Source organism: Carcharhinus amblyrhynchos, chromosome 13, assembly GCF_965287045.1.
Source record: "Carcharhinus amblyrhynchos chromosome 13, sCarAmb.v2.hapA, whole genome shotgun sequence".
Classification (NCBI taxonomy): domain Eukaryota; kingdom Metazoa; phylum Chordata; class Chondrichthyes; order Carcharhiniformes; family Carcharhinidae; genus Carcharhinus; species Carcharhinus amblyrhynchos.
The window spans coordinates 47,572,392-47,586,985 of NC_137336.1; the positions used below are offsets into that span (position 1 = coordinate 47,572,392).

Genomic DNA, 14,594 nt, shown 5'->3' on the forward strand with positions numbered 1-14,594 from the left:
CTAGCTTTCGGGGTTACCCCCTTCGTCAGGTGAATGGAGGGTTCCATTCACTCTCCATTCACCTGACGAAGGGGGTAACCCCGAAAGCTAGTGAGTATATTATCAAATAAGTTGATGACAGAAGCCAGAAGTTGTTTGTAGAGGGTTGTTTTTCAAACTGGAGGCCTGAGACCAGCGGTGTACCTCAGGGATCAGTGCAGGATCCACTGTTATTTGACATTTATATTAATGATTTGAATGAGAATATTGGAGGCATGGTCAGTAAGTTTGCAGATGACACTAAGATTGGTGGCATAGAGGACAATGAAAAAAGTTATCTCCAATTGCAGTGGGATCTTGATCAGTTGGGCCAGTGGGCTGATGAATGGCAAATGGAGTTTAATTTAGATAAATGTGAGGTGCTGCATTTTGGTAGACTGAACCAGGGCAGGACTTATTCAGTTAATGGTAGGGCATTGGTGAGCATTACAGAACAAAGAGTTCTAGGGGTACATGTTCATAGCTCCTCGAAAGTGGAGTCACAGGTGGACAGAGTGGTGAAGAAGGCATTCTGCATGCTTGGTTTCATTGGTCAGAACATTGAATACAGAAATTGGGATGTCTTGTTGAAGTTGTACAAGACATTGATAAGGCCACATTTGAAATGCTGTGTATAGTTCTGGTCACCCTATGAAAGAAAGGATATTATTAAACTAGAAAGAGCGCAGAAAAAATTTACTAGGATGCTACTGGGACTTAATGGTTTCGGTTATAAGGAGAGGCTGGATAGACTGAGACTTTTTTCTCTGGAGTGTAGAAAGCTGTGGGGTGATCTTATAGCGATCTATAAAATAATGACGGGCATAGATCAGCTAGATAGTCAATGTCTTTTCCCAAAGGTAGGAGAGTCTAAAACTAGAGGGCATAGGTTTAAGGTGAGAGGAGAAAGATACAAGTTTCCAAAGGGGCAATTTTTTCACACAGAGGGTGGTAAGTGTCTGGAACAAATTGCCAGAGGCTGGTACAATTTTGCCTTTTAAAAAGCTTTTACACAGTTACATGAGTAAAGTAGGTATAGAGGGATATGGGCCAAATGCAGGCAATTGGGACTTAGTTCGGGGTTTTTAAAAAGTGGGAGGCATGAACAAGTTGGGCCGAAGGGCCTGTTTCCATGCTGGAAACCTCTGTGACTCTATGACTCTATGGCTTTTTCGTGCATGTTTATGGTTTAAAATATTTCAGCCACAAAGTTCAAAGTTGCAGGAAGCAAATGCTGATGATGGCATAGCAAGGGCAACAGAACATCTGTGACCATGATGAACAATGAAATAAACTGCGAATCCCCTTGACAAACAAGATTAAAAGATTGAAAACTAAATAATAAAATGAATAAGAAGGAAGGTATTTCAGACTGGGTGAATTGAATGTCAAGAAAGAGCAATACAAGGAAGGAAATACAGATTAGATTAAGAGAGTGAGAGAGGGAGAAAAGAGAGGCAGGAACAAATTGGTAAGAAGAGAAATAACTAAAATTTCACATTTTTAAAATAGACAACAATATTCCACTTGACCCCACAATTGCAATTGTTTATTTTCTGTTGAAGAAAAGTTCGTTGGCACTCATTAAGTTATCGAATTATTAAAAGGATACTTTTACTGATAATTGTTAGATGTAACTTTCTGTGATGAGTTTAATGGCCAATGATCTGGGATTCCCACTTGCATTTCTGTTGTCAGCAATTTGTACCAGTGCAGTAAAGATGGGAGCAGTGAGTCAGTTGCCGATGCATTACTACATGATCACAGAACTTAGCATTTTGAAATCTTGGCAATGTTGATGGAGACAGGCAGGTATCATAAATCACTCCAGCAGAAAGGAGTTGTGAACCTTGGTGAGCCATGCTTTGGAGGTGCGATAGGTCAGTAGAAAAGGTGTTGCCTCCTAAGCACATTATACAAAATGCTGTAGGCTAAGCCGTATCTGATTTTGCTAGTATCCTTGATGACAGTGCTATGACTTGAAAATGTAAGTATTCATTAAATGATGTAGTTGCCAGGTTGTTATTTCTGACAACTTAGAAGCTATCAGCATTGTCAAAGTGCAAAATGCCTTCAGATGCATTAGAATATGTTACCTACTGGATAGATTTCTATTCTGCATTGTACAATATTGAAAGGCTAGCCCAGTGTGAAATCCAGATCTGATTGTGTGAATAGTCCACATTGCTTCCATTTTTTTCCCTTGAAATTCAGTTTAGCTAATCTATCTGCCTAATTGTTTAACAGTTTCAATACATGTCTGAGCATTTGACTGTCTTCAATGGCTCTAGTGGATTCTACACAGCATTTGTTTTTAGGAAGAAGGTATTCATGCCCAATGTCAATGCCCAGTGTGCCTTCCAGGAGACAGGAAGAAATATATCTTCTGGTTAGTTTATAAAATTATATATTCAGTTTTTCAAAATGGCTCCCATCAGCAGCCTGGCTGAGAAATGGCTGCAGCTGATCACATGCTGGCTACTGGAAGTTTCTGAACCATCTAAAAGTGAACAAAAGTTATCACAAACCCTTTGGAATGTAACACTCCTTGTATTATATAAACATTCCAGCCTATCCCACATGAAGGATAGTAGATGTCAACAATTCTGGGCAAAGGCAGAGTTACTGGAATGCATCTCCATGTGTTCTAATCTGGGAATTTATGCTAATTTGTTAGCAGTTACTTGCTCAAAACACAACGCCACATAAGAACATAAAAACATAAGAAATAGGAGCAGGAGTAGGTCATCTAGCCCCTCGAGCCTGCCCCGCCATTCAATAAGATCATGGCTGATCTGTCGTGTCTCAGTTCCACATTCCCGCCCTCTCCCCATAACCCTTAATCCCCTTGCCTATCAAAAACCTATCAACTCACGTCTTAAATATATTTAGCGAGGCAGCCTCCACCACTTCAACGGGCAGAGAATTCCAGAGATTCACCACCTTTTGAGTGAAGAAGTTCCTCCTCAACTCCGTTCTAAACCGCCCCCCCTTTATCTTGAGGCTGTGCCCCCTAGTCCTACTGTCCTTTCTGAGCGGGAACAGCCTCTCCACCTCTATCCTATCCATCCCATTCATCATCTTATATGTTGCAATGAGATCTCCCCTCATTCTTCTAAACTCTAACGAGTACAAGCCTCTCCTCATAGTTCAACCCCCTCAGCTCTGATATCAGCCTAGTAAACCTCCTCTGCACTCCCTCCAAGGCCAAAATATCCTTGCATAAGTGCGGCGACCAAAACTGCACACAGTACTCCAGCTGCGGCCTCACCAGTGCCCTATACAGCTGCAGCAAGACCTCCCTACTTTTATATTCAATCCCCCTCGCTATGAAGGCCAGCATCCCATTTGCCTTCCTGACCACCTGCTGCACCTGCAGGCTGGGTTTTTGTGACTCATGCACAAGGACCCCGAGGTCCCTCTGCACCGTCGCATGCTGCAGTTTTTCGCCATGTAATACCTTCTGACTAGCAGCGGAAAGCCATGGGCTGCCAAAAATAGTTGATTTTTTTGCCCACTTACGTCTGTTTACAATCCAACGCCCAATGGGAACATTGGAATTTCTGTATCTTCAAGACTAATTTAACTCTATATGCCTATTTCCATTATGGAAATCCTCACTTCTAGAAACACAGATCTCCCTGTAACAGTCAGTCTGCTGCCCTCTGAAGGAACATGTCATTGGACGTTTGATTCTGGATTCAGGGTTTATGTAAAACCATAATTCTTATTTTGTACTTTGGTCTGTACCCCTTTCTTTTCAATATCTCTCTTTTATTGTATGAGTGCAAAAAGGGGAGCGCACTGGCAAAACCTTCCCATATTTTGTGTGTGTGTAAAAATAAACCAACCCTCTTATTTTACCTACTTTTGAGTTTGCTGACAGTTTGTTAATAGAGATTTGGATCTCACAAAACTGAAGGGTTGGAGGAATATATGCCACCACTTATAAAGGGGGAGTGAAAAACTTCTTTCTGTTTACCAGTTGGGTAGTGAGAAGAGAAATCCAGGCTGTTTAATCCTCTCCCATAACATCTTCGATCAGCATGCAGTTACATCCACCTTTCCCACATATCAAATATCAAGTGTCAAATATCATCTACAACCTCCCTTTTTTGTGGAATAAGGAGTTTCTTAATTCTTTTAAGCCATCAAAGGAACCATTGGAATTGGGATTGCATGCCATGCAAAGTGCCTTCACTCCCTTTCCTTTGTTCTTAAAAGAGAGAAGGACCACAACCAAAGACAAGGGAGTTGAAACTCAATACTCCTGTCTCCTGCTGAAAATAGCCATATAGTCAGCTCAGCTCTTCATGTTATTTAGAGGAAGTGGAAGAATACGATTGAAAGAGCATAAAATAACTGCCACCAAGAACAACAATAATAACAACTTGTATTTCTGTAATGCCTTTAACATAATAAATGCTAAGGCACTTCAAAAAACAATATATAACAAAAAGTTACGGAGATATTGGCTAAAATTTTAGTCCTACCCACCACAGTAAGTGTGGGCAAGGCGTGGACCATGGAAAGGTCCTTTGGCATCAGGCGGAAACTTATGGTTTTGGGACAAGTGAAGCCATAAAATCCCACCCTCTAGTTCAGATGACCAAAAGCTTAGTCAAAAGCATGTATTAAAAGGTGAAAGCAAGTTCAAGGGGTGTGTGAAGAGTACTCCAGAACCTAGTCATCTGAAAATGCAGCCAATGGTGGAGCAATTAAAATCAAGGATGCTCCAAAAACCTTAATTATAGGATCTTCAACATCTCAAAGGATCGTGGGATTGAAGGAGATTATAGAAATAGAAGGGGCAAGACAGTGGAGGGATTTGAAAACAGAGATAGTAATTTTTAAATAAAGAAGTTGTTCGACTAGGAGCCAATGCAGGTCAGTGAGCCCAGGGTGAAAGGCAAATGGGATTTAGTACAAGTTGAGAAATTGGCAGCAGGAGTTTGGATGAACCAAAGTTTACAGAAGATAGAATGTGGGAGACCAGCTGGGGGTGAGTTGAAGTAATCAAGTGTGGATGTAACAAATGTATGAACAATGATGTGCAGGTTAGGTGGATTGGCCATGCTAGGGATTCCATGATTCTACTATAGGATTCTAAGATTTCAGCAGCATATGTGGTTTCCAATCACATAACCCAAAGATAATGGCTGGGCTTTTATGGCCTCACTCAGGCGAGACCGGAAATTCCTGCCCAAGGTCAACAAAGATTTCCATTGTCAGACCCTCGCCCACATCAATTCTGTAGCAAGCAAGATGATGGAGTTCCAGTCAATGGGTGGGATTTTATGACTCATTGAACCCAAGACAAGAAAATCCCATCCAAGGTCAACGAACCTTTCCATTGTTTGCCTCTCACCCACTCCGATTCCATGGCGGGAGCGGTGGTAGAATTCCAGCGACTGTTCTCTTATATGATGCAGGTGCCATCTCAAAGAGGAACAGTTCCAGCTCCATCTCTCTAACACATCCAGAGACAGCACTCAGAGCACCAGACCACAATTCATTCCATAAGCCCATTTCTGTCTAGTGAGTAATATTACGGAGGTGGAGATAAGGCTGTCTTAGTGGTGGTGCAAATATGAGATCAGAAGCTCATGTCAAGGTCAGATGTGACGACAAGGTCACAAAAGAATTAGTTTAATCTCAGATTGTTGTCAGGAAGAAGAATGGAGTCACTAGCTAGGGAAAAGAGTTTGGAGCAACGACCAGAAATAATCCCTGGATAAGTACATGTGAAAATTAATGCTTTGCTTCTGTATGATATCACTGAGTAGATGAGCATGTACATGGTAAGTATGGGGGCCAAGGACCAAGGAGAAATATGGTAATCTTATAAATAATAATTTGTATTGATATAGCACTTTTAACCCAGTAAAATAATCCAGGATGCTTTATGGGAGTATTATCAGCCAAACATTGACGCGTAAAGGAGATTTTGATTTTTTTTTATTTGATTTGATTTATTTTTGTCACATGTATTAGTATACAGTGAAAAGTATTGTTTCTTGTCTGCTATACAGACAAAGCATACCATTCATAGAGAAAGAAACAAAAAGGTGCAGAATGTAATGTTACAGTCATAGCTAGGGTGTAGAGAAAGGTAGGTCCATTCAAAAGTCTGATGGCTGCAAGGAAGAAACTGTTCTTGATTTGGTTGGTATGTGACCTTGGACTTCAGTACCTTTTTCCAAGGAAAGAGGGTGGAAGAGAATATGTCTAGGATGCGTGGGGTCCTTGATAATACTGGCTGCTTTTCTGAGGCAGTGGGAAGTGTAGTCAGAGTCAATGGATGAGAGGCTGGTTTGAGTGATGGACTGGGTTTTGATCATGACCCTTTGTAGAATCTTGCAGTCTTGGACAGAGCAGGATCCATACCAAGCTGTGACACAACCAGAAAGGATGCTTCCTATGGTGCATCCGTAAAGGTTGGTGAGTCGTAGCAGATATGCCAAATTTCCGTAGTCTCCAGAGAAAGTTGAAGCATTGGTGGGCTTTCTTAATTATAGCATCAGCATGAAGGGACCAGGTTGTTGGTGATCTGGACACCTGGAATTTGAAGCCCTTGATAATTTCCACTTCATCCCTATTGATGTAGGCAGGAGGTTTTCCTCCACTATGCTTTCTGAAGTCAATGACCATCTCCTTTATTTTACTGACATTGAGGAAGAGATTATTGTTATTGCACCAGTTCACCAGATTCTCTATCTCTTTCCTGTACTCCATCTCATCATTGTTTGAGATCTGACTCACTATAGCGGTGTTATCAGCAAACTAGAAAATCGAGGGGAATTTGGCCACACAGCCATAGATGTATAAGGAATATAGCGTAGTATAGTATAAAATTTAGGAGTGTACTACTAAGGAGTATAGATATTATGACAGGTGATCAAAATCTTGTCAAAGATATCTGTGTTAAGCAGCATTTTTTAAGGTAAGTATGAAATAAAGAGGCAAGAGGTTTGGGGAAGGAATTCCAGAGCTTAGGATGTAGACAGTTGGAGACACATGCAGCAATGGAGGAATGATTAAAAGTTGGAGATGCACAGGAGGCCAGAATTGGAGGAGTGCAGAGTTCTTGGATGATTGCAGAGGTGTGGGACATTGCAGAATTATGGAAGGATGAGGTCATGGATGCATCTGTAAACAAGTTTGAGAATGTTAAAATCTGGAAGATAATTTGACAATAACTATTTGCAACAGCATAGTTTTTATCTGTCAACTCAAGTAATCTATACACTCCTGTAATTTGTTTTCCCCTTCATCCCACGTGAAAATGAGATGGACACCCAATTATGGTCAAAAGGAAAGATAACTGGTACACCCCCAGGTCTCATTATCATACAGGTAGATTTGGAGCAACACGAGTCAACTCTGTGCTCATTTGCAATGCTAAATCGGACAGAGTTCTGACAGTTGCTGGATACTGAATCCCCCGATATTACAGCCGAGTTAAAAATAAAATCCCACTTTCACAAATATCCCACCTTGGTAGAGGACAGCCAAACATACTCCTTAGTTAAATTTTCCATCTCATATTTCCTGAGGCTATTTTTCCTGCCCTTCAAAACTACCTGAACACTTCGATCCAGCTCAGCCACTTTGACTTTCTAAAATTCAAAGGTAAAATACTGCAGACGTTGGCAATCTAAAATGAAAGCAGAAAACCTTCAAAAGAGTCAGCAGATTGGGCAGCATTTGTAGAGAGAGGAATTTAGTAAATGTTTGAGGTTGATGCACCTCATTTAGAGATGTTTGGAGGATCGTTGGTCCAGAGGAGGTGTAAATGGGAAAAGCAGAATCATCACCAATGGCTGCTGTCTGAAAAAGGTGAGAGCAGAGAGTGTGATCTGAAATTATTGAACTCAATGTTGAGTCTAGAAGTTTGTAAAGTGCCTATAATCAAAAGAGGAGGTCCTTTGTCTCAGGTTTATTATTAATTTAAAAGCATTTTGCTTGCTTTTTTTTAGGTGGAGCTTATGTAAAACAGGTACAAGAATGAAGTCTCTTTGATTCTAACAAAGCAAAATCATGCCTAACAACAAAATATTTTAAGTCATATTTGAAAAGATTTAAATACAACATCTTAGCAAAGTACAGTTTTACTTCAAGATCCTGGACATTTTGCAGTCAGATGTTCTGCTTCTCAATAGTGAAACTACTAAGTGCATGGAATTGGAAAGAAATCTATTGAAGACATCATATTTTTTCCTCAAGGGCCTCCTAGCTGTGATCCCATCCTTGTGTTAGGTTTTGTTATTTAGGCCGCAGAAGCTAGTTTCGGTGTGATGATTTCCTATATGATGATTCCAGTTATTTTTCATAAATAGAGTATCATGTCTTTGTGTACTTCGAGGTAAGGAGCTGTACTTTCTAATCTAGTGGAAATCGATCTGGATAACTGGTAGAGAAGTCTTTGATCCTGCTTGCCTCTCATTGTTCTAACATGGTTAAATATTCCAGGGCAGATTCATTCCAATGTTCAAGATAGTCTATCATGACTGCATATGTTCTCACTATCATCCATCTCAGATGGATGGGGGAGGAAAATGTGACACTTGGCATAGCACTGTCGTGAAGGAAAAGCAGTTTGTATTTAAGTTTACTTTTGCACTTTGCTTGGTCCAGTTGATTGCTCTACGATCAACACCACAAGGCAATACAGCCATTTAGTTTTTTAAACTCCCCCTGTGAGTAGCTTAGCAACGCTGGGCAGACTAGAATTGCAACAATGTTCCTGATACTCAAGTGTTCCTACAGCACTACATGTCAAAAACACGTTTGATGATATATTCCTGTCATTAACATTTCATCAGTATCCACTTACCCAGTAACCACTAAAAATTGGGTGGTAAATCCATGTAAAATGCAGGCCAATTGTTCTTTTCGGTGATGCAGTACTTTGTGTTTGTTGACAAAATATCATCACAATGAAATTGGACAGAAATCTAATACCTATCAAGATAAACCCCCTATCTATAATCCCTACCTGGTTCCTGTTGATTCGTATGCCAACTTTTTATTATTTGTACTGCAAGTGTAGTTTAGCTTTGATATTGTTTTTCGGCTACTGGATCTCATTGCATGGGTCCTCCGTAGCTAGTAACCACACTAATGCAAAGCTACATGGATTTTTAGACTGGTGCAGGGAGCTCTATTTTTCATTAGGTCTTCCAATCATAGAAAGAAAGGTCTTCTTGGGTTTACTGAAGTTAGTAAACATGCTGCTTCAATCTGTACTTCGAAGCTGGTATCATAAGGTGGTATCATTAAACCATCATGCGAGCAGTTCCAATATCTCCATAGTGATGTCTCAATATCACTGCTACATACATGTGGACTGGTCATGAATAGCCTACATGTGGCTAAGTACATGCAGTCAGCTTACAAAAAGACCAGCTGAATATGACTGAAATAAAGCTGGAGAGGGATTCAGGTAACTCTCTCCAAACATGCAGTTTAACAGCAGTTAAGAACTATTAGTGGTAATGTTTGCAAACAAATGCTTAGCGGATTTGCATTGCATTTTTTATTTTACATAGGTTAATACCACAATAAACAATTTAAAAACTATGCTAAAACAGCAAATAGAAGAATATCATATAAATACATTGAGTGTTTGTACTCTAGTGTTATCAGTGGCAATTCCTGAACTTGTTTATGATGTGCGCAATGTATATGGAGTCCAGCAGATGGCACCAACTAAAAATGTCAGCTAAATATGCAAGCATATTGTAACATTTTGGAAAGAAAATCAGATTGAAAATATCACTAGATTTGTAGCAACACTGATTCTCTGCCAGACAATTAGATTTGGCAAAGTATTAGAATTGTTTCTTCTATTTCTCCAAAGAGTTGACAGGTTCTTTGCCTAAGTTGTAGAATCCCTGCAGTGCAGAAGCAGGCCATTCAGCCATCGAACCTGCACCTAGGCCCTATCCCCATAACTCCATGCATTACTTTGCTAATGCCCCTGACATTAAGGGGAATTTAGCATGGCCAATCAACCTAACCTACACATCTTTGGGCTGTGGAAGGAAACCGGAACACCCAGAAGAAATTCATGCAGGGAAAATGTGCAAACTCCACACAGACAGTGATCCGAGGCCAGATTTGAACCCAGGACCCTGGTGCTGTGAGGCTAATCACTGTGCTATCCATGGCAATCAGGAGATTCCTGTGGAAATTCTGACCCAAATTTAATTTCCTTCCCTCCATTATTTCAGAACAACATTTCCACTCTATACTGTTTTTTAATTTAGCCAGTGGAGTAGGGCAGAGCAGGCAATGATCTGTAATGCAATGTTAGGCCTCGTACACACCAGTTTACATGGTATAATGGAGATGATAATCATAGTATCTCAAATATGGATGACTGGAATACTATATTCAACAATAACTTCAATGTTCTTTTGATCGATGACAGTTTTATTCACACACAGACAAACAAATAAATTGTGTATCCTAACACATCAAGTGATTTCACATCCAATTATGAAATTTAGCCATAGTAGCTTACTGACATTTTCCAAATTATCCAATCATGCAAGAATACCTGAAGAAGTGACAGCCTTAATCCTTCAACTATTGAAAATGTACATTAGTAATTTGCTTAGGTATGCAATTCTAAATTTATACTGTAATTAGTAAGCTGAAAACATTTGTTTTCAGTCATTACCAACACATAACAAATTGCTGCAGAAGAGAACTAGACCCCTTCCCAAAAGTGCTGAGTCTGTATTTTATCATTATTAATAATGCTCCAGCTTCACAATTGCATGCTGAAACCAAACTGCTTCACAAGGTCTATCTAGGGAAAGGTAAGGCCATGGGTCCCTCAATAAGGTTGTCTCTTTTCAGAAATCAATCAGGCCTAGCTACATTCTCATCACGTTCAATAATCACTAGTCCCTCCACAAAAGCTTCCAACATCTTGAATCTGTTTATAGAAACCTGCTTCAATACCCCTTCCTCACTTCTCCTGATTTCCCTCCTTTTTTAACTTAACTCGTTCCCACTATTTTTTGAACCATCAAGTATCGTTAAAGGACAAGGCAAAGAATCTTTTCACGCAAAGTGAGTTAAAGCTTAATTTTAAATTAAAATCAATGCCCTATGACATAATTTAACTGGAAAGCTGATTTCCTGGCATCTGTGCCCAATTATCATTGATTCCTTCTGACATTTATACTAAATGTGGTGCATTAGTTTTAGCCTGCTCTGTGCTAGTTTCTACCTGCATCCCACTGTTAAACAGGGTGTATGACCTTACTGCAATTTGCTTTCGTGCTATTTCTTGGCTCCGATCTTGACAGGGGAAGGAGGGCTGTGAAGGCAGAGTGTGGGATAGAGTTTCTCTGGATCAACACAGTGTGCACCTTACTTTTTTTAAGATTCCCATGAGAATTTCAGCCTGATTGATCTGCATCCAATACAGGGAGTATGGGACCTCTCTAATCTCTACCCCTTGATAGTGGTGAGTGATGCCCAACCCTGGGTAACATGTATCTTGCTGACCAAGTGATGACATCTGTCATGCAGAGTACAAGCATGAAGTAGCTGCTAAATTAGTGAATAAACTACTGTTCATTATAGTTTTTCAGAGACCCAATACATTTAAATGGTATCAGAAGTTGCTGTATTGTACAAGGACTTTGTTGCATTGACCTGTTCAGCTTTGATGAAAACAGCACTTGGGAAATATTCAAGAATGAGTGGTATATTTACTGTAGTGTTGCACTGTCTGACAAATCAAAAGATGCATAGGCTTACACCTTACTAAACTTAGCAGGCCTGATGAAAAATACAATTCTTGACAGATATGCATTCAATTCAACAAACCAAAGTACAAATGAACCAGTACAATCTTACATGGTCACCCTGAAAATCTTGGCAAAGAAATTTACGTTTGGAACTTTCAGTGATGAACTGCTCAGGGATCGAATAGCTTGTGAGATTCACAGTAATTTAGTCCACAAGCAACTGCTGCAAGAGAAAAACAATTGTTAGAATCTGCATGTTAAACAAACAATCAGAAAAATGAAGCAGATATTTTAGGCAGGAAACAAAAGTATTTGCCCTGCTCCAATAACCTGGTGTTGTCAGACTTCTTACCCAATTGCATGGGCCACAGCTTGTTTTGTGTATGCTAAAAGATGCAACAAATGTGGAAAATGGAATCGCTTCACTAAATGCTGCAGATCAAAACCACAGTAACTTTTCTCCTCCATCAGTAATATGGCAGATGGTCAGTCCTCCGGGTTAGGAGCGTCAGCAAGGTGAATTGACTGGAATTCAGCAAAGCTATAGCGCCTCCAACAATGCACTATTATTACAGCATTGCCACTGTAACAAAAGAGGATACATTTTTCACCATCATCAATGTGATTTGTAGTAATGCAAGACTAAATAAAGATTGATACTGGAGCAAAGTGCAACACATTGGCCAGCCGAATGTTACAGGAACCAAACCCAAATGTAGGACCAGACTGCAGAACCCAGGAAAGCGTACAGAAAGTGTGTGCACTCTCCACTGCACACAGGCCAGTTTCAAGTTTCACATGGTTGACCAGAATGTAAGGCCACTGTGAGGTCCTCAGAGCAGCATTACATTGGGGCTCATTCAATTGGTCCATAAGTGCATGCTTTACAACACCAAGCCCCAGATATGATACCATACAAAGACCTTTTCAACTGTGACATCATTGGTAAGCTATCAGTTGTATACACGAGGCTAGATGGATGACTCTGTACCACCAATAGTTTATGCTCCAGGAAGAATACCTGTAGCCATAAAGCAGAAAGTAGTTAACCAGCTGCATCAGATGACCCTTATAGATAAGACCACAGAATGGATTTCAGCAATGGTGGCTGCAGTGATGAAAGATGGCATGGTTGGGATATGCATTGACCCAGTTCACTTAAACAAGGTGTTGCGCAGGTCCCATCACTCCATGACGATAGTGGTTAAGGTGATAGCAGACATGCCAAACGCCAAGGTGTTCAGCATCCTCAATGTGAAATGTGGGTTCTGACAGATCCCATTAGATAAGATATCCTCAGAACTAACCACATTCATGTCTCTGGTAGGTAGATATTGTTTTCTTCATATAGCTTATGGGGGTTTGCACTGGCAGTGAAGTTTTCCAGTGGTGAATGGAGCAACTTTGTCAGCAAACCTTGCAACATCATAGTCGCTGAGATCCTGGTTGGGATTGTACTATGCAGGAACATGATGTGCGGCTTTGTGTTGTCCTTGACAGAATCTGGGCCATGCAGTCGAAACTTAATCGTGTGATATGCAGATTCAGGATCAACCAGGATTCTTATGTGGGTCTGCTACTCATAGCTGATGGTGTAAAGCCTGATCCAAACACCACAATGGCGATACAACAGGTGGCCATCCCCTTGGACAAGCACACACTGTGGTATTTTCTTCAAGTGACAAATTATATTTCTGAAGTTCATTCTGTGTTACAGTAAGCTCACTCGACCTCTTTGTCAACTTTTCTACCAGGATGTCGAATGGTGCTGGCAAGAGTGCCACACAGCGGAAATCAACAAACTCAAACAGGCATTTGCAGCCTTACCAGAGATACAATACTTTGATGTTTGAGCACTCATATTTACTTTAGCAGCTGCCTTCCAGTATAGACTTGGTGCAGTCCATGTCCAGAATAGCAGATCAATGGCCTTTGCTTCAAGGGCTGTCACTGACACTGAGAGTCGTTATGCTTAGATTGAAAAGGAACTCCTTGCCTTAGTCTTCGTCTGTCAGAAAATTCGTGACTTCATATATGGCTGTCCTGCAACTGTTAAAATGGATCATCAGCCACTCATTACTTTACTGAAAAGCCTCTCCACATTGTGTCTGCATGCTGCAATGCATGATACTAAAGCTATAACATTACAATCTCAACATTGTACGCAAATGTGGTAAGGAGCTATACTTGGCCGATGCCCTCTCCAGAGCTTTCTTGCCCATTACAGACCAGGCAGATTGTGAGAAAGGCATAGACAGTGGTGCCATCCTCTCATCGAACTTGATGCCTTACAGGTGGACATCACAAGCAGACAACTACACAAGGTCATCATGAGGGGCAGGTCAGAGTCCTTAAGGGAGTTTCCCCACAGTCCTTGCACATTCTTCACCATCAGAGACCAACTAACCGTACAGGATGGACTGATGCTGCTTGGCCAGTGATTGATTATCCTGACTGCTCTTCAAAGATACCACACCTAACAGCTTCACCAGGGGCACCCCGGGTTGGAAGTAATCATATACAGGGCCATGGACTCCCTGTACTGTCCTTTCATGTACAAGGACATAGAGAGGAAAGTTTGCAGATGTGCACCATGCAATGTACTCATGCTACATCAAGCAAATCAACTGTTGCACTTTCATAAGCACCCGGACTGCCCATGGTCTTTCATGGCGGCTGCCATTTTCAAACGGAATGATGGACAACATTTAGTCTTAGTTGATTCGTACTCCGGGTGGTTTGAACTCAACTACCTGCCAAACATGACAAGTAACAGTCATCATCAAGCTCAAGAGACACTTTTCC

The 14,594-nt window shown here is 40.7% G+C and overlaps 1 protein-coding gene across 1 annotated transcript in view; it reads left to right on the top strand.

The window, feature by feature from the left end:
- The first annotated feature begins 7,625 nt into the window (after positions 1 to 7,625).
- The window catches only part of ablim3 (actin binding LIM protein family, member 3), a 294,982-nt gene continuing 288,013 nt past the window's right edge, over positions 7,626 to 14,594 (top strand). The window contains exon 1 of the mRNA XM_080201652.1: positions 7,626 to 7,857. Coding sequence (XP_080057778.1) covers positions 7,749 to 7,857 — 109 coding nt within the window. The 5' untranslated portion in view covers positions 7,626 to 7,748. The remainder of the gene's footprint in view (positions 7,858 to 14,594) is intronic.